This window comes from Cibotium barometz, chromosome 36 (assembly GCF_041138505.1).
Source record: "Cibotium barometz isolate CiBa-2024 chromosome 36, ASM4113850v1, whole genome shotgun sequence".
NCBI classification, from domain to species: domain Eukaryota; kingdom Viridiplantae; phylum Streptophyta; class Polypodiopsida; order Cyatheales; family Cibotiaceae; genus Cibotium; species Cibotium barometz.
The window spans coordinates 17,420,442-17,447,936 of NC_141081.1; the positions used below are offsets into that span (position 1 = coordinate 17,420,442).

The 27,495-nt window shown below is 48.6% G+C and overlaps 1 protein-coding gene across 4 annotated transcripts in view; it reads right to left on the reverse strand.

Moving 5' to 3' along the window:
• Window positions 1-27,495, reverse strand: part of LOC147617550 (uncharacterized) — a 69,210-nt gene that overhangs the window by 6,401 nt on the left and 35,314 nt on the right. For 2 of the 4 annotated variants that reach the window (XM_086775820.1, XM_086775822.1), the window contains 2 exons: window positions 18,468-18,721; window positions 18,201-18,333 (listed from right to left, as the gene is read on the reverse strand). In XM_086775820.1, coding sequence (XP_086631946.1) covers window positions 18,201-18,333; window positions 18,468-18,721 — 387 coding nt within the window. Of the gene's footprint in view, window positions 1-18,200; window positions 18,334-18,467; window positions 18,736-27,495 lie in introns of all 4 variants that reach the window. The other 2 variants (XM_086775819.1, XM_086775821.1) reach the window with 2 other exon arrangements.

Sequence of the window (27,495 nt, forward strand, 5' to 3'; positions counted from 1 at the left end):
CTAGGCCTCTGTCCTCTTCGCGTTGCTGGCGGTTCTCCTGGGTGGCTCTTCTGCATTTCTTTCACATAACCCATTGTACTCTAGTAGGTATGATAACACCATGACAAGGGCGAGGATGAGGGCCAAATATATCCAGCTTGGAGTAACTAGGAAAGCTATGGCTCCAGGTTGCCCTACAATGCCTTAGAATGAGGGCCATATATATCCAGCTCGGAGTAACTGGGAAAGCTGCTAGGGCCATATATCCAGCTCCAAGTCGCTCTCCAATGCCTTAGAAAGGCGATAGGGGAACTACTGAGCGGTTCTATCACAGGGACCAACTCAACGCGATGATCCTTAGGGCGACTAGGAGGGAGTTAAGGCAAGAGATCATCCTTTAGCATAATACCATGACAAGGGTGAGGATGAGGGCCATATATATCCAGCTTGGAGTAACTGGGAAAGCTGCTACTCAAGGTCGCCCTCCAATGCCTTAGAAAGGCGACAGGGGACTATTGGGCAGTTCTATCCCGGGGACCAACTCAATGCGATGATCCTTAGGGTGACTAGGTGGGAGGTGAGGTGGGAGATCATCCTTTAGCATAATATCTTGAAACTGTGCAAGGAGACCATTGTTGGGAAATCGGAGTTAAGTGTGGGAACACCCTCTTAGCCTAGGAATCTTCCCTTGAGGTAAGCAGTGATGTCACACTTCATTCAATAACATCAAATAGGAGATTGTAACTTTAGCCCATAAAAAGGGCATCATTGTACTTGTTTTCTCAATCAACCTAACTAGTACTTTGTGTCCAGCCACTGTACTTCACTCTTCATCATTATCATCTCTCCCTCTCTCGTACAGCTTCATCACGCCATGACATTCTTCTTGCCACAACCTCCATAGCTTTCACAGCTAGGAGTAGTTTGCTCCAACATTGGTATCAGAGTTGTGGGATCTCACGCGCAGGTTCTGCTGCTGTCGCCACCAATCCTCTGCCACAGTCGCCGCCAAGGTTCTGCTGTTGTCACTTCCACTCCTCCGCCACACTCACCCGTTCAATGTTTGACCAGGCGGTGGTGGGCACCAACTTCTCTTACCTGGCTGCCCCTGATTTTGGGCCAGTCTGGTGATTTTTTTTGCCACGCCTCCCTCGCCTTGGATTTTTCACTACTCGACTCCGTTTTTTGCTGCCTCGTTCACTCTAGCTGAGCTGCGCGCCACACATCTACATCTCAGTGGTCCACCTGTGCAATGGCTGTCCACGACTGCCAAGTCGACTCAATCCAGCCATTCAGCTCACCAGTACTTCTTTAACCAAAGAAGGTATGCCACGTGTGATTTTGCAATGATTGCAACCCTAATTTCACTTGCATACTCTATCTTGAGCTGAAACCCTAAATCAGTTAAAATCCTAGTTTCTTGGCCACATTCTCTTAAGTGCTCATCATGGTATCTCCTACATCGGGTCTCATCCCACTAACGGAATGCTTCGACAACACCAACAGCTTTCCAACTTGGCAAACAAAAGTGTAACTCCTTCTCATGAAGGATGATTTATGGGTAGTAGTCTCTAGTGGTGAAGAGCAACCTATGGCAATGGCTATTGAATACAGATAAGCAAAAAAACAAAAAAGCTATTGGCGTCATTGGTTTAAATCTTCAGAGCAACTTGGTTCATCACATTGACTTTACCACTACAGCACGCCAAAACTGAGAAAATCTAGAATGTACTTTTCGTAACAAAATAACAAACTCTAAGGCCTTTCTCAAGTTAAAGTTTTATGATTTAAAGATGTGTGAAGACCAGGAGCTTAGTGAGCATCTTGCTAGTTTTTATTCACTAGTGCAACAACTTGGCAATCTAAAATGTGCACCTAGTGATGAAGACAAGATGGCGTTGCAACAAAGAGGCAACTTCAAGCAGCAGCAACATCTATGAAGACAAAACTTTTGCTTGAGAGCACAAGAAACCACCGCAACTCCACCATGGAAGACCAACAAGCATATAAAATGTCAATATTGTGGCCGTATGGGGCACAAAGCCTCTCAATTCTACAAAAAACTTGAAAAAGAACAAATGCAGCACTATGCCAGCTTGGAAACTCTTGAAGACCCTGAAGAAGATGAAGAAGTTGACATCTCCATTGACACAGTTACAACAAATCTTGCGCACGTCTCTTTTCCTACAGAAAAGTACTCGCTAGATGATGATTATGCCCTCTAGAATCTTTTCTTTTAAGTCAATAAGGGTCCTCTACCCGGCTCGTCCCCCAAAATGTGTATTTTCATTTTATTTTGTATGTTCCAAACTCATAAATCCTAGCCAAGAGTAAGGAGGGGTAGCAAAGATTAGTTTCTATACTCTTCCTAGGTTTACTTGGGATTTTGTTACCACAACACGGGAGGTGTTGAGTGGTGAATAAGCGAGGGGGGACTGGACATGTCTCTTTTCCTACGGAAGAGTACTCGCTAGATGATGATTATGCCCTCTAGAATCTTTTCTTTTAAGTCAATAAGGGTCCTCTACCCGGCTCGTCCCCCAAAATGTGTATTTTCATTTTATTTTGTATGTTCCAAACTCTAAGATTTCATAAATCCTAGCCAAGAGTAAGGGGGGGTAATAAAGATTAGTTTCTATACTCTGCCTAGGTTTACTTGGGATTTGGTTACCACAACACGGGAGGTGTTGAGTGGTGAATCAGCGAGGGGGGACTGGAAAGCACAGTAGGTGATGAAACTTTTTTTGCATAAGGGTCTCACCAGTCCTTCACTCCGAAGGGGGGTTTGTTGGGAAATCGAAGTTAAGTGTGGGAACACCCTCTTAGCCTAGGAATCTTCCCTTGAGGTAAGCAGTGATATCACACCTCATTAAATAACGTCAAAGAGGAGGTTGTAACTTCAACCCATAAAAAGGGCATCATTATACTTGTTTTCTCAATCAAGCTAACTAGTACTTCGTGTCCAGCCACTGTACTTCACTCTTCATCATTATCATCTCTCCCTCTCGTACAGCTTCATCACGACATGGCATTCTTCTTGCCACAACCTCCATAGCTTTCACAGTTAGGAGTAGTCTGCTCCAACAACCATTCAGCCTTTGTGTCAAAGGGGTTGCTGGTTGAATAGTAGACTGCTGGCTACATACATAAATCCAAGCACATTTGGCTCCTTTTCTGATGGCTCTTTGGACCTGGATATGGGAGATGAGTGGAATGCTGGGAATGCTCCTATCCCCGTGAATAAAGACAGGCTCTGGAACACCATCAACAATTGTGAAAGTGTCTTGCCTCCAATCAAGAATGGGTGCATACTCCCTAAACCACTGAATGCCGAGAATCGTATTTGTAGCCGGCCTGAGTGGCCCAGGTTCCCTACTCACACTGGACCCTCTCTCAGATGACAATATGACAAGCTAGGGAGTCTACTCGCCAAGACTAATCAAATCCCTACCACGTGCTAGTGCATAGTGCGAATATGCCTAAGATGAGGAAAAGGTATGCAAGGTGCTCATGTGCAGGTGCTCAGTGAACATAACAACACAAGTACAATAACAATGAACTGCAACAACCATGAACAATAGCAAGAGATGAGAATAGCCAAGCCAAGACAATCCACTATATAATCCCAAAGAGTACAAGAAGGGAAACCGAGGGGTACACAAGGAGTGCACAGGGCTAGACTACCTGTAAGGGAAACAGTGCTGCTATAGAGGAAGACTAGAGGGCTAAGTGCTCCAAGGTGTGATACCAAACTGATGATGAAGATGTGATATATATTGGCTCTCCACCAAGAACAACATGTGTAGTAGCCCTTGGTAGAGGTTGCCAAAAATAGCCTATGGTAGATGAGTAGCCACCTCCAGTAGTTCACTGTTCACTAGGTAGATAGTCTAAGCGCGTCGCCATCAATGGCCGACTATTTGCCAAGTCCAGGTCGGCACCTGGCCAGCTGTCCCGTGGCTACTATCCACCAAGTCCAAGTCACACCAAGTCACTTCTACATTTACCATGTCATTTGGAGCTGTTCCCACGACAAGGGTGCCGGCCCACCACTAGAGAACTCAGCGTCCTCGGGGAGAGCAATGAGAAAAAAAACATGCTGATATGTGAAAGACAAGAAACTGAAGTATAGAGAACTTAAAAGCCCGTATGTACAACTGGGCTGAAGTGGCGGATGATGAGAAGTTAAGAGCGAGGAGTGGTGGTGGGAGTGAAGTGATGACTGGCGGAGGATGGTGTAGGTGCAGCGAAGGTAGAAGGTGCAGAAGGAGGGGGATGTAGAGGTTGGAGTAGAGCAGCCAAGCTGGCTTTCCACTGGCGAAGTTGATTGGCTTTAGCTCTATCCTGGGTAAGAGTGGCTTTGGCGACTTGAAGTCGCATTTCCAAAGTAGTGATATGAGAGCGGAGCTCAGAGATGGTGGCAACGTTAGCAGCTGCGTCGTGTTGTTGAGTGGTCATGGAGGCAATCTATGAGCGGACGTCGGAGATGATAGTGTCGCAGGTGTCGATGTCGAGAAGAGCGAGACGAAGATTTTTGCAAAGATCACGGAGAGTCCATATGTTGTCGTTGTATGCTCGGGTGAGCCTCAAAAAACCATGATCCAGGTTGGTTATAGCTGCATTGAATTCGAAAGCGGCTATCTCAGCACTTGGAAACCTGCGGTTTGGATCAGGAGGCGGCATTTGACCTGCAGTGTAGCCATGGACGGGCAGGAGCCTGTACCCAGCAATTGAAGAACATCCTCATACCAATCAGGGGCAGCATCTACCTTAAATAAGACACTATCCAGAAGATCATCAGAAATATTTGAAGCAGATTCATCAGAGTCGATGCATGAAAGATGGTCAGCCATGACATGATGTTTCCTAGGGCGTAGAAGGATATCGAAATCAAACTCCTGGAAGAGAAGTAGCCAGCGCCATACATGACCAACAACTGAGGTTTGTTGAGGAGATACTTTAGGGAATGGTGGTCAGTTATGACAATGAAATGGGCACCCAAGAGATAATGGCGAAACTTCTGAAGCGCATAGACTATTGCTAGTCCTCTCTTTCTAGTGCTGTAATTCTATTCTATTGAAGTCAGAAAGCGACTGCATAGTAGACGGGCCAATCCAAATTGTGCTCCTTGTCCGGCTGAGCGAGTATAGCTCCCATGGTTGTTAGGCTAGCATCAATGTGTACATGAAAGATGAGGGACCAACCCGAGGACACTAGGATAGGGGCTTCTATGAGACAACGCTTGAGATAAGAAAATGCATGGGAGGCGGAAGGGGACCAGATAAAAGGAGTCGCTAGAGGGGCTAGTGAGCTTGGTGACAGGAAAGGCTATGTCGGCGTACATGCGGATGGAGCGGCAATGGTAGCCGGTGTGGCCAACAAAGCTGTGTGCCCTTGGGATTGATTGGGGGTGAAAGACGAAGAATAGCCACGATCTTCTCTGGGTCCGGAGCAAGACCATCAGCTGAAATGGCATGACCAAGAAACGTACCTTGAACGATGAGAAAGTGGCATTTGTTGGGATTGAGGCGTAGCCGAGAGGCTCTGCATTTGTTGAAGATGAGCGCCAGCTGAGAGAGATGCTTGCTGAAGGCCTCTATGTGAGAAAGAGAGGTGTGTGCCATTGAAGTTAGTAAAATCATCCATGAAAATCCACAAGAAGCTAGGGAGATAATCCTTGAAGATGCTTGTGACAATGCGCTGAAAAGTAGCCGGGGCATTGCAAAGCTCGAATGGCATTTTGTGGTATCTATAGGTGCCCCACGGAGTGATGAAAGCAGTTTTGGCCTTATCTGCCGGGTCAATGGCTACTTGATTGTAGCCGCTGAAGCCATCCATGATGCTATACAGAGTGTAACCGGCAACATCCTCCAAGACCCTATCCATGAAGGGGGTAGGAAAGCCATCCTTAATGGTGGTTTTGTTAAGAGCGTGGAAGTCCACACAAACTCTGATCTTGTTGGTCTTCTTCTTGGGCGAGATGACCATAGGGGAAAGCCACTTGGAATGCTCTACCAAGGAGATGATGCCGGCCGCATCCATTTTGTCAAGCTCTATTTTGGGTCTCGACTACCGGATCTCCAATCTGTCACCACCCTCCTTGGGAATCAAGTGAATCAAGCCCTTTGAGAGCCTCTCTGGCATGGCCCCTGTGACCATAATCTCATTGAAGGCAGCTCGAGGCCACCTTCCATGAGGTCCCAATGACGAAGAAAGAGAGAGACTAGAAGCTCGTCCGCCCTCATGCATTTGCCCCTGGGAAGTGCCGTCAATGCCTCCAACTCCTCAATAGTGAATGGTGACAATAAGCATGACTAAAGAGAAGGGGAACCACCTCCCTCGTGTGCCGCCAGACCCTCTCACGCATGTCCACCACCTCTGGAGATGGCTCTCACATGAGGGGGATCTGAAACAATAGCTCCATCCTGGCCACGCAACCTGCGAATGTCGTCTCTCCTCCTGTGGGGGCCAACTATCTTAAAGAAATCACCTGTTACTCTGTCGCTGGCTGCCTAAGTCCAGAAAGAGGCCTTGGCATGATACCTGTACTCACCAAGTCACTTCTACTTTTGCCATGTCATTTGGAGGTGTTCCCACAACGAGGGTGCCGGCTACAATATCACACCCCAAAAGAGGAAGTCTCGCTGAAATGTGGCCTTTTGAAGCTTGAATTCAAACTTCTGAGTCTTAAGGGAAAAGTGAGTGCGAAGATCGGGTGTGAATCCGTCTACGTTTAGATGATGGGATACAAGTGTACAACTCATCTTTTTAGCCAACCGAGGAGAAATGTCATCCTCAGAGCTGCCCATATCGAAGAGGCCAATGAACTGTTGTCCCTTCGCTGTGCCACAAGCACGAATGAGGGCTTTCTTTTGGCCTTCAACCTCACCCTCCTACTTATTGTCAAATACCACTGTGAGTACTAAATTTAAGGCAGGTAAGAGTTGGACAGCATTAGTGGTCGATGTTGGGGGTGTGGATGCAGCTGTTGGGGGGATACTATGGAGGCAGAGGTCTTGGAGGCTTGTGTAGCCTACCACTTGATACAATCTTTCTTATCATGCCCCACAGTGTGGCAGAAGAAACATTGGTTCTCCCCCTTGTACGTGTTTGCTCGTTTGGTTGGACACATACACTCGTAATGTCCTCCTTGGCCTTTTTTTTCCTCAGGTGTCTTCTTAGACTTGAATTCCCTATATTTCTTGTCTCTTGAGGTGCTCTGGGAGTCTTTCTTTATCTTTGTATCCTTGCTATTCTAAGCTCCCTTCCCCGACTAGGATGATGACTACTAGGTGGTGGATGACTGTTGTTTGGGGTTTGGGACTTTCCTCTGTTTCACATCATTTCCTAATTCTGAGCGAGAATAAGAGCCCTATCATATGATTGTGGCTCAAAATTATGCACGATGAACCTAATGTTAGTATCCAACCCCCTAATGAACTGTTTCAATTTATCTCCTTGAATATCCCCGGACCCCAACTGCTGCCCTGACGTGATACCTTTGTTAGAGTATGTCAGTACTGGAGACCTATTTTGGGGGAGTGTATAGAACTTGTCCCCAAGGTTGGTCATGTATTGGGAAGGAAGAAACCGTTTTTTGAGGTCAGACACGAAGGTGTCCCGTACATACTAAGGAGCCCCTATGATCAGGTCTACATGTAGATTGAACCAATGTTGCCACCAGGTAACTGAGTCGCCGGAGAGGTGAGGTGCTGCCAGGTGGACTCGGTCTTGTGAGGATCTGAAAGCTTAAGGTATGCCACAAATTGATGAATAAATTGCATAATTGCAGCATGATCGTACTTACTAAAATTTGGTTGAGCTCGTATGACGGTGGTGGTTGGGGCGGTGGAGAAACTCAGACATTGTTGCACCAGGGTAGGAAGAATTGACAGCATGTTTGCTTGCATAGATGTTGCTATCAACTACTGGTTCTGGAGTTGCACAGCGTCTCGTTCAAGCGTTTGTTGGTGTTCTATAGCTACTTGGTCTGCCCATCATTGGTCTTCTTTAGCCCTGCATTTGGCGTGCTTGGCCCTTCGTTCATCATCACGTCGGGCTTCTTTGGCCCTTAATTCTTCAATCTTTTTGGCTTCTTCTTTTTGCCTTTGTTGCTCCATAATGAGGAAGAATCTTTCAAGTTCTAAGAGTTCTTTTGGCTTTTCAACTGCTTCCTTGGTTTTTCAACCTCCTCTTTAGCTTTGGCTTTTTCTGCTGCTTCTTCTTTAGCCTCAATATGTTGCCTAAGCAATTTGTTTGTTCCAAGATTGCTTTGACGAAATCTTCACTGAATTGTGGAAGCGTTTCTGTTGTGGTGTCTTATTTGTTGATCTCTCCTTTCATGTCTTCTTTGTAGCTTTCTGAAGAAGTCTCTCCTGACATTGTGGATGCCTAGGTGGGTTTTCTTGACCACAATTTTACCATCCCCCACGGAATGCTCCCACTTTTGGGTAGCTAAGTTGGGTCACAACCTGCACAATAGGTTGACCATCGTAACGCGCAACAAAGCCTTCTTTAAACCTATGAGTTTATGCAATCTACTTTACTTTAAGCGAGAAGAGTAGAGAGAGAAGATGAGAGTCAACATGAGATTGGGTCCAAGGTCCCCCCCCTGCAAGCAAGCAGGAGTCTTTGCTTGTATTTCTTTGGAGAACTTTGTACAATGATAATGAATGATGATTGAAAACTGCCCAGCGCAAGGACAAGGAAGACCGAACACAGGCTGAACCATATGTTGAACCAATAGCATTGTCTAAGACTCTATGAAGCCACTTATGCAGATCTAGAACTGATGCAGATAAGCACATATGCTGGCTGAAGATGAGATGATCTTCTATGCTGCCTTGGACTGAAGCATAAGCATGGAGTGCTTGAGGCTGTTTGTATGCTCGAAGAGCCCGGGGGGATCTCAAGCACACATGTTCTCTTGAATTGCTTTGCTGAATTCTGAATGAATGAAGTGATTTATGCAATGTACCATGGGCTGCTTATATATGATTTATTTGCTGTTGGTCAGTGGAGGAAAAGGGCTGTCGGCTAGTTGCAAATGCCCACAACTTGTGAAAAAAGAGGCATTAAATGCCATTGCTTAGCATTAAATGCTATGATGGGCATTTTATGTTGGCCGACTTTATACATGCTGCCATGGCCGACTGTTATGTGATGCTGGCCGACTGTTTATATGCTGACCGACTGTTGTTTAGTGGGTGTATGGTGTGTGAACACCATGCACAAGGCATCCCCCAATGTGGGGAGAGCCTTATGGGCTGGCCCATGCCCTAGATAATGCTTACATGCCTTCTCTATGCTTCTAGGTGTCTGACCTAATGCTATGCTGACTTCTACATGCTTTTACATGATGAATGGTAAGAGGAATGACACATGCAGACTCTCTAAGGCTTGGAAGACTAACCTACATAGCTCGTGCCTGACATGTCCAGGACTGGGGCTTACAATGGGGCCACGACATACGATAAATAATCCTAAAAAAGGTATTAATATTGTATGATGTTACATATAATGCTGACCTAGTGTGTCACATAGCACCATAGTGCAAGGTGCATGTGACACCAAAATAGGAAAGAGTTTTTTAACACACATGGACAAGTAGTGCCATATGGGATAACATCTTTCCTCACCTCCTTTATTTGGATAACTTATGGCCAACAAGATAGGAGATTGCATTCCAAGAAAGACACTCAGAGTGGGGATAAGGGGAAGCATGGCTTACAAGTTACCAATCTCTCCAAACCAGAGTTAACCCTTTACTAGAGACTCTAGTAAGCAAACTAAATGAAAAAAATAATGTTTTGCCAACAAAGAGTTTCTCTTCTCTCACAGAGTACCCCGAGCTATACCTCTCTCTCTCTCTCTCTCTCTCTCTCTCTCTCTCTCTCTCTGCCTGCATACTTGTGGGCTACCAAGCTACCCGCTCCTTCGCCCCTTCTCCGCCTGACCATGTGCTCACCACGCCCGCCTACTCCCCATCTCTGCCTTCTACACCCTTGCGCCCCTTCTGCCCTGCTTCATCTTTGCCTTCTACGCCCCCTTCATTGCCTGCTTTCCCACCATCCGCTCCTTCCTCCGCCTCCTGGGTGCTCCCACCCCCACCTTTTTTCTTATTCTGCGACCTTGTTTTCTTCACCCACTCAGCTTTTTGCTCACCCTTGTCTTCTTCGCCTCACCAACTTTTTGCTCGACTTTTTTCCTCCCATTCCTTCGTTTAGTCAATTCAGCTCCCCATCTTCTCCACCTCATCCCTTTCCCCTTTCCTCTGCCAACCCTCCTCCTCACGTCACCCTCCCATCCTTTCACCCGTCTTCTGCCCTTTCCCTCCTTCAGTGTTTTCGCGTGTGGGTTTTTGTTCATTCAACGAGGTTCGGTTCTCTCTATTCTTCATACCTAGATGAATCCAAGAACATGCCCAAATTCACCTTTTAGGAAAGTGCATGTTATATACTCATGGTAGTCAACCCACAAGACTGTATAACTATCAACTCCATTATGCTTAGTATGGACTAGATACTACGACATCCCCACTAACGTCATCGGTGCCCAATAGTGGGTGTAGAACTCTGTATCAAGATATGCTCTCTCTCACACACACACACACATAAGAGCATATATTCACACAAAGCCCTTCGTACTTAGTTTCTTTCAACCTCCGGAGATGCAGGGCAAACTCAGCCATAATGAAGCCCAGCACTAAGGGAAGTAGCAAATAGAAAGAATTAGTACAACAAATAAGTAGTTTATAGGGAAAATGCAGAAAGAATTAGCACAATATCAACTGGCCGCAACTCGGACGAAAACTTCACAATGTGAAATCTGCATGTCCACTAATACGGCTGAATTATATACCTAGATGAATCCACTCCATGGCATCCGCTCCATCATCCCTGATTGAGGCCACTGCGTGTTGCTTATTCTCCAAAGTGGACCTCCATCTCTTGACAGCCTCCTCCCTCGTGTCCACTTCATTGATTTGCAAGCTCCTGGGCAGCCGCCCAACACGTGGTCAAATTTGGGAGCCGGGAAAAATCACTGATATTCATTTCCTTGGGCACAGCTACACCTAGGTGGAGTTTGACTCCAACGGCTAACATGGTGCTTCAACAAAGTCCCTTCGCGTGGTACGCATAGATGAGGCATTCTTTGCTCAATGGCACCACAGCTTCAACGAAGTCCCTTCGCGGTACGCATAGATGAGGCATTCTTTGCTCAATGGCCCCACAGCTTCGACCTAGCATCCAACCCCCTTACAAGACTGTCGGGCTTCCCCATCACAGTTTGCTCCCAAACCTCTGAAGGGAGTATATCCACCTCCTGCAGTTGAGTGGTTGAGATTGATTGGACAGATCTTGGAATCCCCCCAGAGTGTTACCTCTGTGGTGGCCAAGGCAAGTGGCATTCCCTCCATCAGAGTATGCACTGCCTTTGCAAAGGCTCTCCCCCAAGTCATCGCATTGCCTAGCCTCCTCTAGGAGAGGCCGATTCCGCAACGCGTGGAGTATTGAGGTCTCCCTAGGTAGTGCTTCATTTGTGGACAGATGGGACACCTAGTCGGCCAACCGAGGACACTAGCACCCAAACCCACTCAGAGTGCCCCTGACACGAGAGTGGAGTCGTCCAAAGGCTAGCCCTACCTCTCTCCTCAACCAAATAGACAGGTGCCTGGCCAAGAAGACCTAGTGTGCCACCACTAGCCTTCCCAACAACGATAGGTCCAACACACAAAGGGCACAAGCCGCCGCTGGCAACCAACAGCCTAGTGTCTCGTTGGTGGAGTCTCACCACCCCCCCCCCCCCTTTTTCGGCCCCCCGACAACCAAAGGGCTAGACTTGTAAGACTCCAGCAGAAACGGCCAGAGGAAACTATACTACCTAACCGTTATGAGCCTTTCCCTCAGGACTAGGCTTTTGACGGGCAAGGCGGCCCCACCTACCCCACATGAGGTTCAGGATTCCTTTGTCCAAATGCCGCTCCACAAGGTTGTTGATCACGCCACCCCCCCCCCAACCCCCTCCCCCTAGACTACCTCCCAACCCCCCCTCTCTTGGGTCTCAGGTACCCCCCTCCTCCCTCCTCGCCACTCCCCGCCTCCCTCCCTCCTTGTAAGGACTTCTTAGTCTATGATCGCCCCCTCTTGGGTCTCAAGTACCCCCCTTCTCCACTGCTGTTGTGGTCCCCCCTCCCACTCCTTGTAAGGACTTCTTAGTCTATGATCGCCCCCTCTTAGGTCTCAGGTACCCCCCTTCTCCACTACTGTTGTGATCCCCCCTCCCACTCCTTGTAAGGACTTCTTAGTCTATGATATTTTACAAGACATGATAAGAGACTTAATACTGAAAGTTAAGACAAGTAGAGCGGAAACCATGTTGTTTGCATTGAGACACAAGGCTTTCTTAAACAGGCCCGAAGCGGTATAAGGGAAGAGTCACCTCCCGAATGCAAGGGTTGTCTTTAGACAAACAGTTGTGTCTCTTGAATGAGACATGTTCTTTCTCAATAACCCTCATGACGGGTTGTGACCTTTCAATGATACCCTTTCACTGTTAATCAATGATTAGGCTGTAATTAAGCGAAATTAGTCACTCCCACTTAAATAGGTGAGAAAAAATGACTGATTGTTGCTGTATCATCTTGTTCGAAATGTGTAGTCCCATGTTGTAGAATTATTTCTTCTGTCTCTGATCAAAATCCATGGTCTTTTGTGGAACTTTGTATTGAATAGTCGCATATCTTTTGTTTTTTAAAAGTCTTCATGACAAGATATGAAGTTACGTGCCATATAATAATTTCATTGTGACATAGTCTTCCATAAGAATTTGAGGTTAAGTTTAAAAGCTTGTTCATCAGTGTTGAGAACAGTATCCATCTGCATACTGGATAAGACTGCTTGTGCTTGTGAGCATTGCAAAGAAATTCCTTCTTATGTACTTTGAACAACTACGTGTCATCTTTGCGTCTTCAATCAAGTCAAGCTTTGTCAAATCCTGGAAGGGCATGTCAAAGCTAACGGAGAATAAGGTCGGGGCGAGGCTATCAATGGAGGAGGAGCAATAGACCCCTTAGTATAGTGTGGGAGATAGGCAAGACCCATGGTCAAGCTAGGACTCGGGGGTACTGGAGAGGGTGTGAATGTCCGAGGAGAATAGTCAGGTGTCGGATCATGCACTGTAAAATTTGCAGCTGCAGAAGGAAAGTGTAATGTGAAGATACTCCGTAGTAGTCACTGCAAAGATTCACACATCGAACTGGCGAGGTGGGAGGTAGGTGTAGCTACCTGAACTCAAAAATTTAGGGTACGGGAGAAGGCACTCGAGTAATCGCCCGGAGAAGGTTCTTGAGGAGAATCATGGAGACAACTAAGCTCATAAATTTCCTCAGCCATAAGCCACCTCAGCAAAGGAATTACTGAAAGATGGTGAGGCATGTACAGCAAATGCAGGTTCCCTGGCACCTACTAGAGTTTGGAGACGCTGCACCCAAAGGAGCCTATAGTTTTCGAGGTTAGACAGGAGGACGATAGAAGAATGCACGGACCGAACCTCTCTTGGCATTGAGAGATTTTATGTGGATCAGTGGGCTTGCAGTCAGGGGAAAAGAGGGGGGGGCGGGGGGAGGGGGGTGCGCATGATTGGCATCATTGCAGGTACCAAGTTGTCGGACCACACCCATGTTCTCCTCCACTTACCCCTAGTGGCCATAGAGACTACAGAGTGTCCGCATCCCAAAGAGCTTGGTCCAGGACACCAAGATTCACACACAGATTGTGATCAATTCGCTCTTACAGAGGGTAGCCAACGATAGACTCATTGCATTTTGAGAGCAGGAGAGTAGCCTTCGTAGGAGCCTAGCCTCTCTTCAGAGGCTGTAGGAGCAGACGCCAAATAGCCCATGGTTGGAGTCATAGCTGGAGACATCCCACACAGAGATACATTCAATTGTTCGATTAAGGAGAGGGGGTGGAGTTTAGGTATCATACATGTGCATCTTTATGGACCCAAGCAAGTGACAAGGTCACGTGACATGGTCCTCACCACCACCGAGATGGGGTCCACAAGAGGCTGAGGAGTCTGGACGACTCTATTGAGTCAGGACTCAGATCCCAACAGGTGTGGGCCATTGCCACAGATTTCTACAGAGGGCTTCTCTTTGTCAGTCCCCTCACCCCTCAAATCAAGGGGGCGAGAGAGTGTGATGGCAAATGACGACGTGGTATCCCCCTTTCTTGAGCTCCTTCCCCCTTTCAAGTGAGGAGGTAAGTGACGCCCTTCAGACCTTGCCTCGTGATGAGCAAGTGCCCCAAAGCAGACGGCCTACCAGTCTCCCTCGTCCTTCTTCATTGGGACCTCATGCAGGATGGTTTTTAGGCAGCCTTCAATGAGATCATGATCACTAGCCACATGCTGGAGGGGCTCTCAGAGGGGCTCATTCACTTGATTACCAAGGAGGTTGGTGATAATTTGGAGGTACATAAGTGATTGTTTGGAGGTACGTAAGTGGTGCCCCATCACCCTCCTTGTCAGTGCCTTCAAGATCCTCACCAAAGCTATTAGCCAGATCTGGAGGTATGTAAGTGACTGTTTGGATGTATGTAAGTGGTGTCCCATCACCCTCCTTGGCAATGCCTTCAAAATCCTCACCAAAGCCATTAGCCAGATCTGATTCATGGCACACAGACAGGGTTCATCCAGGATAGAAGCATCCCCGGATCCATCCTGTCAGGGATCCCATCTAAAGCACGGTGCTAAGAAAGCCCAATCCACTATGTCGTAGGCTTTCTCAAAGTCCAAGAGCACCACTGCTATATCCTCCTGTTGGAAGAGGGCCGTGGCGGTCGCCTCCAAAAGTGGAGATGTTATCGAGGAGTCTTTGTTCCGCCGCCCACGACCAGGTCCTTATTTAGAGGGCCACAAGAGACAGATTTCTGATCACCAGATCATTTTCTTAGGTTGTCCTCTCGCCCCCTTCCTCTTCCTCTTTGTTGCAGAGGTGATGAAAAGTTCTTTGTCTGCTCAGGGGACAAGACTACAGGGCCTTCGTCTGCCCATCAAATCTCAAGAGGAGCTTCTAGAGTTTGTGGATGATATAGCCGCCGACCTCACAGGAGAAGAGCGGAATCTTCAGAGATTTGCACAGGCAATTGAGAACTTCTGTTTGGCCTTAAGCGCTCAGATCAACTGGCACAAGGCATTTGGTTTCTGGGTTGGATCCTAGCCCACCCCAGCTTGGCATCTAGTTGAATCTTTTCAGTGGATACCCAGCGGCACACCCGTCAAATATTTGGGTTGTCAGGTGGGGATCGATATCCTACCAGAGCAACAGCTTTCCCCTCTACTTCTGAGCATTTGAAAGAAGCTCCTTTACTGGAGCACTACGTGGATCTCCCTCACTACACGTGTGGTAGTGGCCAAAAAGGTGCTCATGGCCACCATGTGGTACGTTACTTCCTATTGGGCATTTTCCGGGCATGCCTCCGGTAGGTGCAGAGGCTGATCCGGGATTTCCTTGGGCAAGGACAAACAGTTAGCCCGAATGGTCCAAGGTGGCCTGGCGGGTTATTATCATCTAGCCTCATCATCGTAGAGCCCTTCTAGGCAAGCTGATCGTTTGAGGCCTTCCACCAAGGGGTGAGCCATGGGAAAGCTTTTCTATGTGCTTGGATTTGAGCCCGCACCCTGTCTCTTAGTGGACCTTGGGCCCTCAGTGTGAGGTGGATCTTCACAAAGTCCCATGCATGTCGCCTCTGCTCCTCCTTCGAGGAATGATTTACAGCCAATTTAATCAGAGCTTGGGATCACCTCAAGCCTATAGCCAACAAGGGTACCCACACTAGACCGTCCCGATTGGACCATCCTGGTGGATCATCCAGCAATGGATCTCCTCAAGTGCACCACCAATGGATACATGGGAGCCAAGACCACCAATGAATGATATATGCATGGGTAGATGGCAGTCAAGATCTTCTTGATGTGACATGATATTATACCCAGACCTCATAGCGTGATAGTTAGCAAGTGGGCTTCTTCATAATTAATATGACGGCTAGGGCGAGATTGGGTTGTGTTGAATCGGAATCGAAGCAGAGGTTGCATGTATTGAAGCTCTTTATGGGTATTTACAGATCGATGATTATCTAGGTGATGGGTCGTACCATGGGCCAAGCTTGTGCTCATCAGGTCTGATTTTAAATAATTACACAAATTGATGTTAAATTTAGGTTTGACACTCGGCATTGAAGGGACCACATTGCCACCCCGATTGGCATCTGCCAAAGATAGGAGTGCACGACTCCGCCTCCTCCACAAGAACCATTAAAATTATTCCTCAGCTCATCCCTCAACGGGTCGTCATTGTCATCTCGTCTTCTGCATTGAGTCGTGTAGTCACAGTGTTGTTCCGTCTTGTGTGTTGTCCATGTCACTGTGACCACTGATGGGTATGCACGCTGCAGTGAGGGGCATGTAACAGCTTCCTGTCAGTAATACATTTTTACAATATTCTTGTACTATGCTTAAATTCAAATCTGTTTAAACTATCACATTTTGTCGGACTTTGGACATATTGTCCAGAGAAGAACCACCACTTATAGTGTGCCGGGCAACCAACCTTGCTATTGGTACACTAAAATTTAGCATGCCTAGTGGGACTCTTAAAACTTGGAGTCCTCTTACCTCACCTTGTGTTCTCTTATCCTCGTGCCCTCTTTTCTTTGTTTCCTCAATACACGCTCCCATGCTAGCCCAGTCTCAGCCTAGACTTTATGTTGTGCAACATCTCTATCCAAAGAGTGGGCCTCTGCAGAGAACAAGACCTAATAAAAGTCTGAGGCAATCCTCCTCACCTTATCTGGCTTAGTGTGGAATTCTCCCTAAGAATGCTCCAAGCATCTCAAACTGTCCCTACTGTGCATAGGTCCATGAGCTGAGAAGAACGGTTTGTTGCATTTGCCACCCATCTGTGTCCAAAATGCATGATTAGCATGAAATGCGATCTCAGCCCACCTATCAATGGCCACCTGTAACTTACCTCTAAGAGTGGACAAGAGATCTGGGACCCACAGGCGACTCGGGATGCTTCTCATGTTCCCTCTGAAGCGCAGCCAACCTCGCAGCCAACCTGTTTGCATCTGATAGCTCGCTCCTTGTCCAAAGCCTCTTCTTTCTTGGCCAAAGCGACAAAGTGATAGTGCTGGCTAGTCCTCTTCAAGGCCAAAGCAAGTCTCTCCCAGGGGTCAGGATCATCACAAAACCTCCAAATATCTCTTACCTCCAGTGATAAGGTGAAGCCTTATGTCTCCCAAGTTCCCTGAGGCACAAGACAACCGGGCAGCAGTGATCTAACTTGGTAGCACCATGAAAGATGGCTATAGAACCTCCCCTATCTAGGCCCTAGTCATCCACATAGAAGTTATCCAACCGTGCAAAGATGCATCCATCCCCGCTTCTATGGTTATGCCATGAGTAAGATAAAGAGTTAGGCCTCCTCTAGAAATCCTCCTATGTCTAACAATCCCTGCCATAGAGAGTTTGAATCTCTCCCAAGAGGCTCTCTCCAAAGAGTGTGATCTACCCTCACGGCCACCCTTTTTGTCAGAGGGCTGCTCAACCATGTTAAAGTCACCTCCAAGAATCCAATGGTCAACCTGGGGAAGCAGTTCTGTGATGGTGTCCCAGAGGGCCACCCTCTCTCCCCTCACATTAGGTGCATAGATATTCAAGATACCCAACTTCTATCCCTCTTGCATAACCATAATCCATAGTACTCTAGCAGGTATGATAATACTATGACCAATAACATGAGGCAAAAGTGACGATGACAATGAAATGTTTACCCCACCTTTGGTCCCCTTTGCATAGGACCAAATAGTGTGTCCAGAAAGGATCTTGTCAGTTTTACCACACTGAGGCATATCTGATTACTGCTCCCGCAGGACTAACACATCCATAGGTCCACCTGTAATAAACTCTTGACCTCCTCATAAGGTTGTTCTGTCTACCTCTCATGAGAATTGTAGTTTACTTCGTGCGGACACCTTTTTTCAACTAACTGAAGGATCTTTGAAACAGGCTCGTTTTTATCCATTTATCTATGTACATTTTAGACAATACAAGTAAATGTTTGAGGCCAGCTGTCACAAAACACTAAATGAACTTTCGAAGTTTCGAATTTATCCCGAGACACACCAAGCTAATCTACAAAAAATGATACGTACCTTGATAAGGGTCCTTAGATGGGATTTCAGCTGTTTGTTGGGGTGTTGTGTTCCTTTTCTTTTCCTTGTCGGCTGTTTCAATTATGATTTGTTCTTGTTCTAGTAGTAGTAATTTCTGAAGTGCCAAAACACCCTTAAGTAAGAGAAATATAAATGAAACCAAATGCTTGTACCTACCTTTTTTCACAAGCCTCTAGGAGCTTTGGCCAGACCTTGATAGGAGATCTACTAACATAGTCAGCTTTTATCTGTAAAAAGTAACACTACCTGCTCTATCATCATCTGTGATCCAGCCAATTGACCTCGAAGAACTTTACGCTTGTCCATAATGTCTTTAATTTCCATTTGCATAAGCTTGTAGTGATTCATTATTTGTCTTTGTACCTCAGCAGCTTTCCATGCATCTATTTCATTGTACTTAAAAGAACTATTCGCATTGTCTTCGGCCATGAATAACCGAGAGTGCAGAAACGTGTGCTTGTAGTCACTTGGCCGAAGAAGAAACAACTTTTCCCTATGTTCTGCAAACCAACCACTGCATCATAACTTATTACATTTTGAAATTTAAAACTCGATTTAACATCAAGAACAAAGCAATCTTCCTATGTAAGAAAGTTTCTTCCTACAATGGGTGGGCAGAATTGTAAATGAAGACTATATCGAGAATGGGGCATGCAACATTCAAATCCAGATGGCAATGCACTAACACATTCTGTGAATAATTCAGTTGTGTTAGGATGCGTGCAAAATGTTTGGAAGTATGATAAGTATGAAAACGTTTCAAATTTCAAGGCTTGCCAATCTTGAATTATCACACGTTCATTTTTTAGCACAAATGCCACATGGTTGGTGAGTGACCTGCTCAAGTACCCTGCTGCTATGGCTGAGTTCATTTTACATATTTAGCCACCAAGGGTGCCCACACTGAACAGACCACCGTAACAGTGTCACATTGCCACACTGTTAACACCATCACACCATCACAGTGGGTCAACCTAGAGTACCACCCCGGGGCCTGGCGCATTCGGAGACCATCAAAAGAGGAGGCGTGCCACAACGGACACAAAGAGCGGTGCATGCACCGGCATTGAAGGCACCGACTGACACTCCAACGGGCATCTCCCAAAGATAGAAGATCCTACCAAAGGCTGCCACTTCACGGGCATCTAACAAAGATAGGAGATGCCACCTACTCCACTGACTCAACCCGTCTCGCCGGATTGATTAAATGGTCCCTCGACTCATCCTGAAGGACATCCTTGATGCTTCATCCTTCATACCACTTTGTAGCCTGAGCCTAGGTGTGCTGCAGTCATTTGTCATCAACTTGAGCTGTGTGTCGTCCTCTTCACTGTGACCTCTGCTGAGTGTGCACGGTACAGTGAAGGACATGTAAAAATGTTCTTGGAGTAGTGCAAGTTTTCTTGTTCCTCTTGCAGTCTTGTCGCTTGTGTTGTGTTCCGCTCCATAGTGTCTACTGTGTCGCATTGTGAGCATCGAGGACTCTGGACATACTGTCCACAGAGAAGAGCCACCAATTAGTGTGCCAGGCAATCAACCCTGCTCTACAGGTACACTAAAATTTGGCATGTCCGGTGGGACTCTCAAAACTCGGAGTCCTATTAGCTCACCCTTATCTCTGCATTGCGTCCTCTCTGCATGCCCAATACACGCTCCCATGATAGTCCCATCAGCCCATCCAAAAGTCGTCTCTCAATACGCTGCTATAGTCGGAAGAGGTTCAATTACGTACCACCTAGGGACCCTCTTCCACCTCTCCTTGCAAACTAGACCACTCTCTGAAGAATACCTTCCTCTGCACCTTCTTTCCGTCTTGGTAACTATGAGGACCATATTCTCCAGCAGCTCGGGAGGCTACAACTGCTACCAGGGGAGAGGGTGTCGGAACTCATGACATGGACCACAGTGCTGGTGGCCCGCTTACCGACTTACCTTGGCGACTTCATAGTGCGTCAGTGGGCGACACAAGCCGTACCCAGGTCCACCCAACAGAAGATTCGGGAGAGTTGGTCCCCACCAACTACATTGTTCAAATTCCAGGAGCTAGCCTCTCAACTTGAAAATGCACAACTCATGTTTGAATGTGATGTGGGCTTTGTACATCCAACGGTGACATCACTGGATGACCCGGTGGCTCAACTGAAGCGGCAACTGGAGGCACTCAAAGTGAGCCAGAAACCTAAAAGCGAGGAAAGTACCTTGCTCCAACTCAAAAGGGAGATTGAGTAATTGAAGACTCAACAAGAAGCCAAGAAGGGCCTTCGGTGTGCTATATGCTAGTCACTTGGACACACCGTCCAAGAATGCTCCTTTTGTGAAAAAGGACATGAACACAAAGATTGCTACTACTTGAAGGGGTTCCGTCAATTTCATCAGCAACAAGCTCATCACCCCGCCTCGACAACCCCCAACCTAGTCCATTATGCTACAGCGGCCTTGCTGTTCCACAAACCTTTGACATTGCTACACCTTTCCCTTGCCAACCTACTCCTCAGGTGACCTACCTCCCACCACTCATTTCTAATCCTCCTGCACCAGCCACCATCGCAGCAGCTCCCATGAACCGTCCTACTCATCCCCCCCAACCCCGCAATCGTCCCGTCCTCTGCTACCATAGTCACATGGGACACGAAATGGGGACGGGGAACGGGGACGGGAAAGACCTCAAAATGGCTATTCCCTGTGACTATAGAGTGACATGGGACGGGAATGGGAACGGCGACGGGAAAGACCTCAAAATGGCCATTCCCTGTGACTATAGAGTGACATGGGACGGGAATGGGAATGGGAAGATGCTGCCATCCCCAACATTCCCGAGTCTGAAAATGCCCATTCCCTATGACTATGTCTGCTACATAAGCAGGGAATATTGTCATTACCAAAACCGATGCCCCCTTCCTGAAGGTTTTCCGCCTTGCATGCAGTGTCCAGAATCCAAGGATGTTTATACCCGGGATTGCCCCAAGCAAAGGGCATCCACTTCCTCTGATTTCACATGCCCTACTCGTACCACCCACTTAGTCTCAGTAGGACATCCACCATCCACTTGTCCCCCTTCCTCTCCCACCCTTGGTGTGTTCGTCACATCCACACCACCCACTCATGAGGATCCGCCATAGTGGTCACCCAATCACAAAGGAAGGCCATGCCTAGAGAGCAAATGGGGGATGAGCCCAATGATAACACTCCTCCACTCCCCCGCATAGTCATCGATCAGTCCTTCTTGCAAGCCGTCAAGGACCTCGCCAACCAACTCTCCGTGTCGGACAAACCACCTACACCCTCCCTCCCACATTCCAAACCACAGCTTGCACCTTTCTCCGTGGAGGATCTACTCAAGGAAAATACAATGTCAGTGAACCTCTTTGATCTTCTCTAGATTAGCCCCAGTGTCCGACAATATCTCAATGCACTACCGAAGCAACTCAATGAAACGCCAACCAATTCTAGTGGTGGGCAGTATGGTGGGCCGTATGGTGGGTTTCCACTCCCTTTAGGGATTGCCGGTTGCATGGGTATCAGCCGTATCAATCCCTCCCTTACTAACTACCGGAGCCCCCGCCTCTCTGTGGAGATTCATGGTACCCCACTTTCCAGGGCAATTGTTGATGGTGGCTCTGGCATAAATCTCATGCCAGAATTCACACTCCATGCAATAGGTCTCAAGGTGACACGACCACCCAACTTCTGTGTTCGGATGGCCGACCAACGAGAGGTGACCCCATCGGCCTGGTAGGTGTCACTGTAGTTATCCAGGAGATTTCATTCCTACTTGACTTTATGGTGATCTGGCTTCCTGAAGTCAGAGGGGCCTACTCATTACTCATTGGTCGACCATGGCTTCGGAGTACAGGTGTTCTGCACGATTGGGGTTTTGACCGATTTTGGAGTCCTCAAGAGCATGGCCCATTGGAGCTAAAATTGGAGGAAGGTCTGGACCAGGGGATCCGTGGTACCACAATAGCCCCCACTTCATCTTCCAACTCTCCGAAGACCACCTCTTGGCCTACGAAAGAAGGCCTTGTTCTCCACGATGATGAGTCGGAACTCCTTGACTGGCTCCAAGCGGCGGAAGGCCTGACATCCTACATTGTGGACACACAGAGGTACCAAGCGACTCCACCAACCCTTCCTCCGAGCACTATGAGGCTGCATGCCTAGGAGAACCCATCACGGGTCGCCACAGAGGGCTCCAAGCCGACACGCCCCCAACCACAAATCTGACCATTTTCCCACTGACCCACCAACCCTTCCTCCGAGCACTATGAGGTTGTAGGCCTAGGAGAACCCATCACGGGTTGCCACAAAGGGCTCCAAGCCGACACGCCCCCAACCACAAACCTGACCATTTCCCCACTAACCCAATAGAGAGAACCACCACAAGTGCCTGTGGAAGCACCAACTTTTCCAGTGGGGGAGTGTCCTAGGTCCTGGATGGAAGACCACTACAACACCTTCCCAATTTACCACCAGCTGGCCCGCAACCCCACTCTCCTCTCCGAAGCAACTGAGACAAGGGAACCAGTTAACCTTCCATCTTGCCAAGATCCCGTCCACAACTTCAATCTAGGCACTTCAAAGAAGCCTCGTCCCATCCTATTAGCCTCTTTGAGCAAGCTGTCGCCTTCTTCCAATCTTATAAAGATGTCTTCGCCTGGACATACACGGACATGGAAGGTGTTCCAAGTCCGTGTTGTCCAAGATGTCTTCGCCTGGACATACACGGACTTGGAAGGTGTTCCAAGTCCAGTTAACCTTCCATCTTGCCAAGATCCCGTCCACAACTTCAATCTAGGCACTTCAAAGAAGCCTCGTCCCATCCTATTAGCCTCTTTGAGCAAGCTGCCGCCTTCTTCCAATCTTATAAAGATGTCTTCGCCTGGACATACACGGACTTGGAAGGTGTTCCAATCTTATAAAGATGTCTTCACCTGGACATACACGGACTTGGAAGGTGTTCCAACCGACATTGGTGTTCACACCATACCTCTCCAGGAGGGAACTCGACCTGTTCTTGGGCGGGCCTACACCCAAAGTATGCAAAGGTTGTCAAGGTGGAGCTGGAAAAGATGGAGGACGCCCAAATCATCTCCCCAATGGAACACTCCGAATGGCTTTACCCCATCATCATCTCTCCCAAGAAGAAGACCAACAAAATCCGTGTTTGTGTGTACTTCCGGTCTCTCAACAAAGCAACCATCAATGATGGATTTCCCCTTCCATTCATGGATCGGGTTTTAGAGGATGTTGTCGGGCATGCCCTGTACAGCTTTAAAGTCGCTATCAACCCGGACGATTGCGCCAAGATGGCTTTCGTCACAAAATGGGATACCTACGTCTACAACAAGATGCCCTTTGGGCTGTGTAACGCTCCGGCCACCTTTCAACAGCTCGTCACCAATATCTTGAGGGAGTACCTCCTCATCTTTCTCCGCACTTTCATTGACGATTTTTCTCATTTCACAGGCACTCACCTTGTCTCTCGACTAGAGGTCTTTTGAGAACTCTAGTTTTTGCCTAGTGTCACTCCTCGCTATGCCTCAACCCCTTTAAGTGTCATTTCTTGGTGGTCCAGGGCACCCTCTCTTAGGTCACATCATCTCTTCCGAAGGCTTGGCTCCAGACCCTGATAAAACTATTGCAATCCCAGGAGTTAAAGAGATGATCCTATGAGGAAAACGTACTTTGCTTGCGCTGATCTAGAAGGTCCCTATATATGGGCCCACGTGGCCATAAGGGTATGAATAATATCTCCCCAAATGGTGCAAATGCACCGAGTGTCATAAATTTGGGTGCCCTCGATCGCCTCGTGTTATGTACCTGAACACTAATCTACTGAATAGGACCTACTCTAGCAGGGTTATTTGTACAGGCAAACATCGTGCGCTCCTTGGGCTCCCAGCACCCCCCGCCCCCCCCCCCGGTTTGATTTTTCCTGCACACCCCCTCCTCCCCTTCACGCATTTCTGCGCTCCCCTCCCCTCTTCGCATTTCTGCACCCACACCCCCTCTTTTCGATTTTGCTTCAGCCTACCCTCTTCTCCGCCTTCCCCCCCTTTTTTCTTCTTTTTTCTCCCACATCAGCCCCCCCTCCCTCCCCTTTTCCTTCCCGATTCCTTGTTTCCCCTTCCTCGCGGGTTGATTCTTAGGCTCTTCAGGGTGTCTCTCATTTCGGCAAGCCTCAGTATTTTCTAGTCTTCACCCTCCGGAGGACTTCATGATGGCAGCCGCTCCATCATCCCCGACTGAGGCCGTCGTTGCTTGCATCTCCTTTTCCGAAGCAGCCCTTCAGGTTCTCGCAACAACTGTTGCAACATTAGAGGCTTCCACACTGATTTGCGAAATTGTTGGTAGCCGCCTTGCGCGCTGACAACTCAGGGATCTTTTATAGGCGAGCCTCATTGGTGAGCCTGCAAAGATCAAAGACATTCACCCTCTGGGGCATGGATACTACTAGGTGGAGTTCAACTCGTCAACGGCATCGAACCAAGTCATGCAGCTAAGCTCCCTTGCATTGCGTATGGCGCATGACTTCTTTGCGCGGTGGCAGCACGGCTTCGATCCTGCATCTGACCCTCTGGCTGGCTGGCGTGTTGGGCTTCCCCGTGACAGTTTGCTTCCCATGTCTTAGGAAGGAATACCTTCCTCTTCTCCCGGGGATCGGTGGTGCCATTGGGAGAGTGATGGAATCCCCTCCACTGTTGCCTCGGCCCTCACACAAGCAGCCGGGATTCCATCCCTCCGCATTTGTGTGGCCTCACCGGATTCACTGCCTCATTGTATATCTATTCCTAGCCTCCGGGCAACCCCATCCAACAGCGCGTGGAGTATTCAGACCTTCCAGGTCAATGATTCATTTGCAAACAGATGGGACATTTAGCCAGAGCTTGCCCTCGGTAGCAATCCAAGAGACCGCCTCCGATTGGTTTCCCCCCCGTTTCACGTTTAGATCCTCCCCAGGAGAGAGAGAGAGAGAGAGAGAGAGAGAGAGAGAGAGAGAGAGAGAGAGAGAGAGAGAGGCAAGTCCCAATTGCAAGTGACACATACGCCACAGAGGCGTACGGTTGGCTCGTGCTCGGGCCGTCAACCAATCACCAGAGCTTAGCACCGCCGCCACATGTACCAAGCTTGCAGAGCTCAGGAGGATTCGGTTCTATCAGAGAAACGTTTTGAGCATTTATCTCAGCACATACCCATTGGTGACGGGCCCCCTCGAGTCACGGAGAGAGCCCCCTCAGCCCCACCGGTTTGGCAACCGATCCCTCGCCATGATTCCCCCCCTGGCCCTCAGTGCCCAATGAGGTTGGCAAACCCCACCGAGCCCCCGGTGAGCCTCTCCCTGCAGCCTCCCTTTCCTTTGGATCTTTCCCAACACCACCCCTCTCCAACCTCTCCACCGCCTCTCCAGAGCACTCCCGTCGCCCCCCAGCAACCCCCAACCCGGGCAAACCCCACCGAGCCCCCGGTGAGCCTCTCCCTGCAGCCTCCCTTTCCTTTGGATCTTTCCCAACACCACCCCTCTCCAACCTCTCCACCGCCTCTCCAGAGCACTCCCGTCGCCCCCCAGCAACCCCCAACCCGGAGCGGAGACAGCTCGGTGAGCTCCGTTCACCGCTTGATTCACCGTTTCTCAGAGCCTATTGAGATGACCATTGCCGCCTCCCCGGTGATGGCTCTCCTGCCAGAGTCCCCAGGTGGGCCCCCCCAGGATATTGGGGCAGCTTGTGGATTACATTTTCTTCCGATGTCTGCCGAAAGGGACATATATTTGAGGAGACAGTAGCCCCTATTCGGGTACGTGTGGTTTTCGACCACTCCCGATAATGGCACAATGATCTTCTCTTTCCCCTTGAGTGCAGCCCAGGGACGGAGTGGGACCTAGAGTTGGTCGCCCTGCACGGAGTGGGACCCAGAGTCAGTCGCCCAGGGACGGAGTGGGACCCAGAGTCGGTCGCCCTGGACATATATTTGAGGAGACAGTAGCCCCTGTTCGGGTATGTGTGGTTTTCCACCACTCCCGATAATGGCACAATGATCTTCTCTTTCCCCTTGAGTACCGCCATCCAAGGACAGGAAATTGAGCTCTCCCACCATCTTCACGATCTTCGCATCACCGACGTCCTCACCCAGCCACCATGGCCTTTGACTAGGATGGAGCTTGGAGGCTCAACCCAAAGAGACCAGGATGGGGATATGGTGGCCTCCAGCTTGGAGGTGTTGCACTTTGTGTTCATGCATACTTCTGCGGCAATACCTCTTCCCCCCTCTTCCAGATACCTCCATTGTGATCGATGGAGTCCGGAGTATGCATATGCTCGCGCTCGGACAGAGTGGTGTCACATGGAGGACAAGATCCGTGCCCACTTGGCGCGCCTTCGTCCCAGGACCGATTGTGATTATTCCCTATCTAAACCCTCACCCAAGACTCTTCGAGTGGAGGGCAGTTCCGCTAGTGCCACCTCACATAGAGAATGAAATGCAGGTAGTCTCATGGAACATTCAAGGTTTAGGGGGAGCTCAGTGCTTTCAAAGACGAGGCGTCCTCATAGGAGAGCTTCAGAGAGCCACAGTTGGGGGAGCCATCGACTTTCTAGTCCTCCATGAGCATCACCTTTCTGAGGGGCCCACCCGCCGATGTGGGAAGATTCTACTAGGCATGAGTCACACTTTCTGGTCTCCATCCTTCAACCCTTCAGGGATGCAGGGAGGAGAGTCTCTCTCTATCAGTGAGCAGTTTCTGTCAGCAATGGAAGGCTTAGGAGTCATCGTCCGGGGTGTGCACAATGGGTTACCATCTTGATTGGAGAGGATAGCGTTGGCTTCCTCAATGTTTATGCTCCGAATGCCACTACAAGTAGAGCCATCTTTTGGAGAACAGTCCGGGAGGCCCTCCCCCAGGGTAACTTCTGATGCATGGGCGGTGACTTCAACATGATAGAGGCAACAGAGGACAAACTTTGAGGTGGCACGGCCACAGTCTCAAGAGCAGAGTACTCGGCCTAGGAGGAGATGATATTGGTACTTAGGGGGCAGGACCCTTGGCATCTTCTTGAGTTTGGGTGCAGCCCTAAGAGCCTTTGCTTCTCGCAATCGGATAGGAGGAGCACCGGCCCTAACCTCTCTAGACTTGACAGGTTTTATGTTGATGAGTGGGCTTGCAACCGTGGGGGCATGGTAGGTATCTTGGCAGGCACTACTTTTTCAAATCACGCCTCGGTTATTTTGTCCCTAGAGGACCCCTGGAGGCATGACACGCATGCGAGCTCTAGGATTC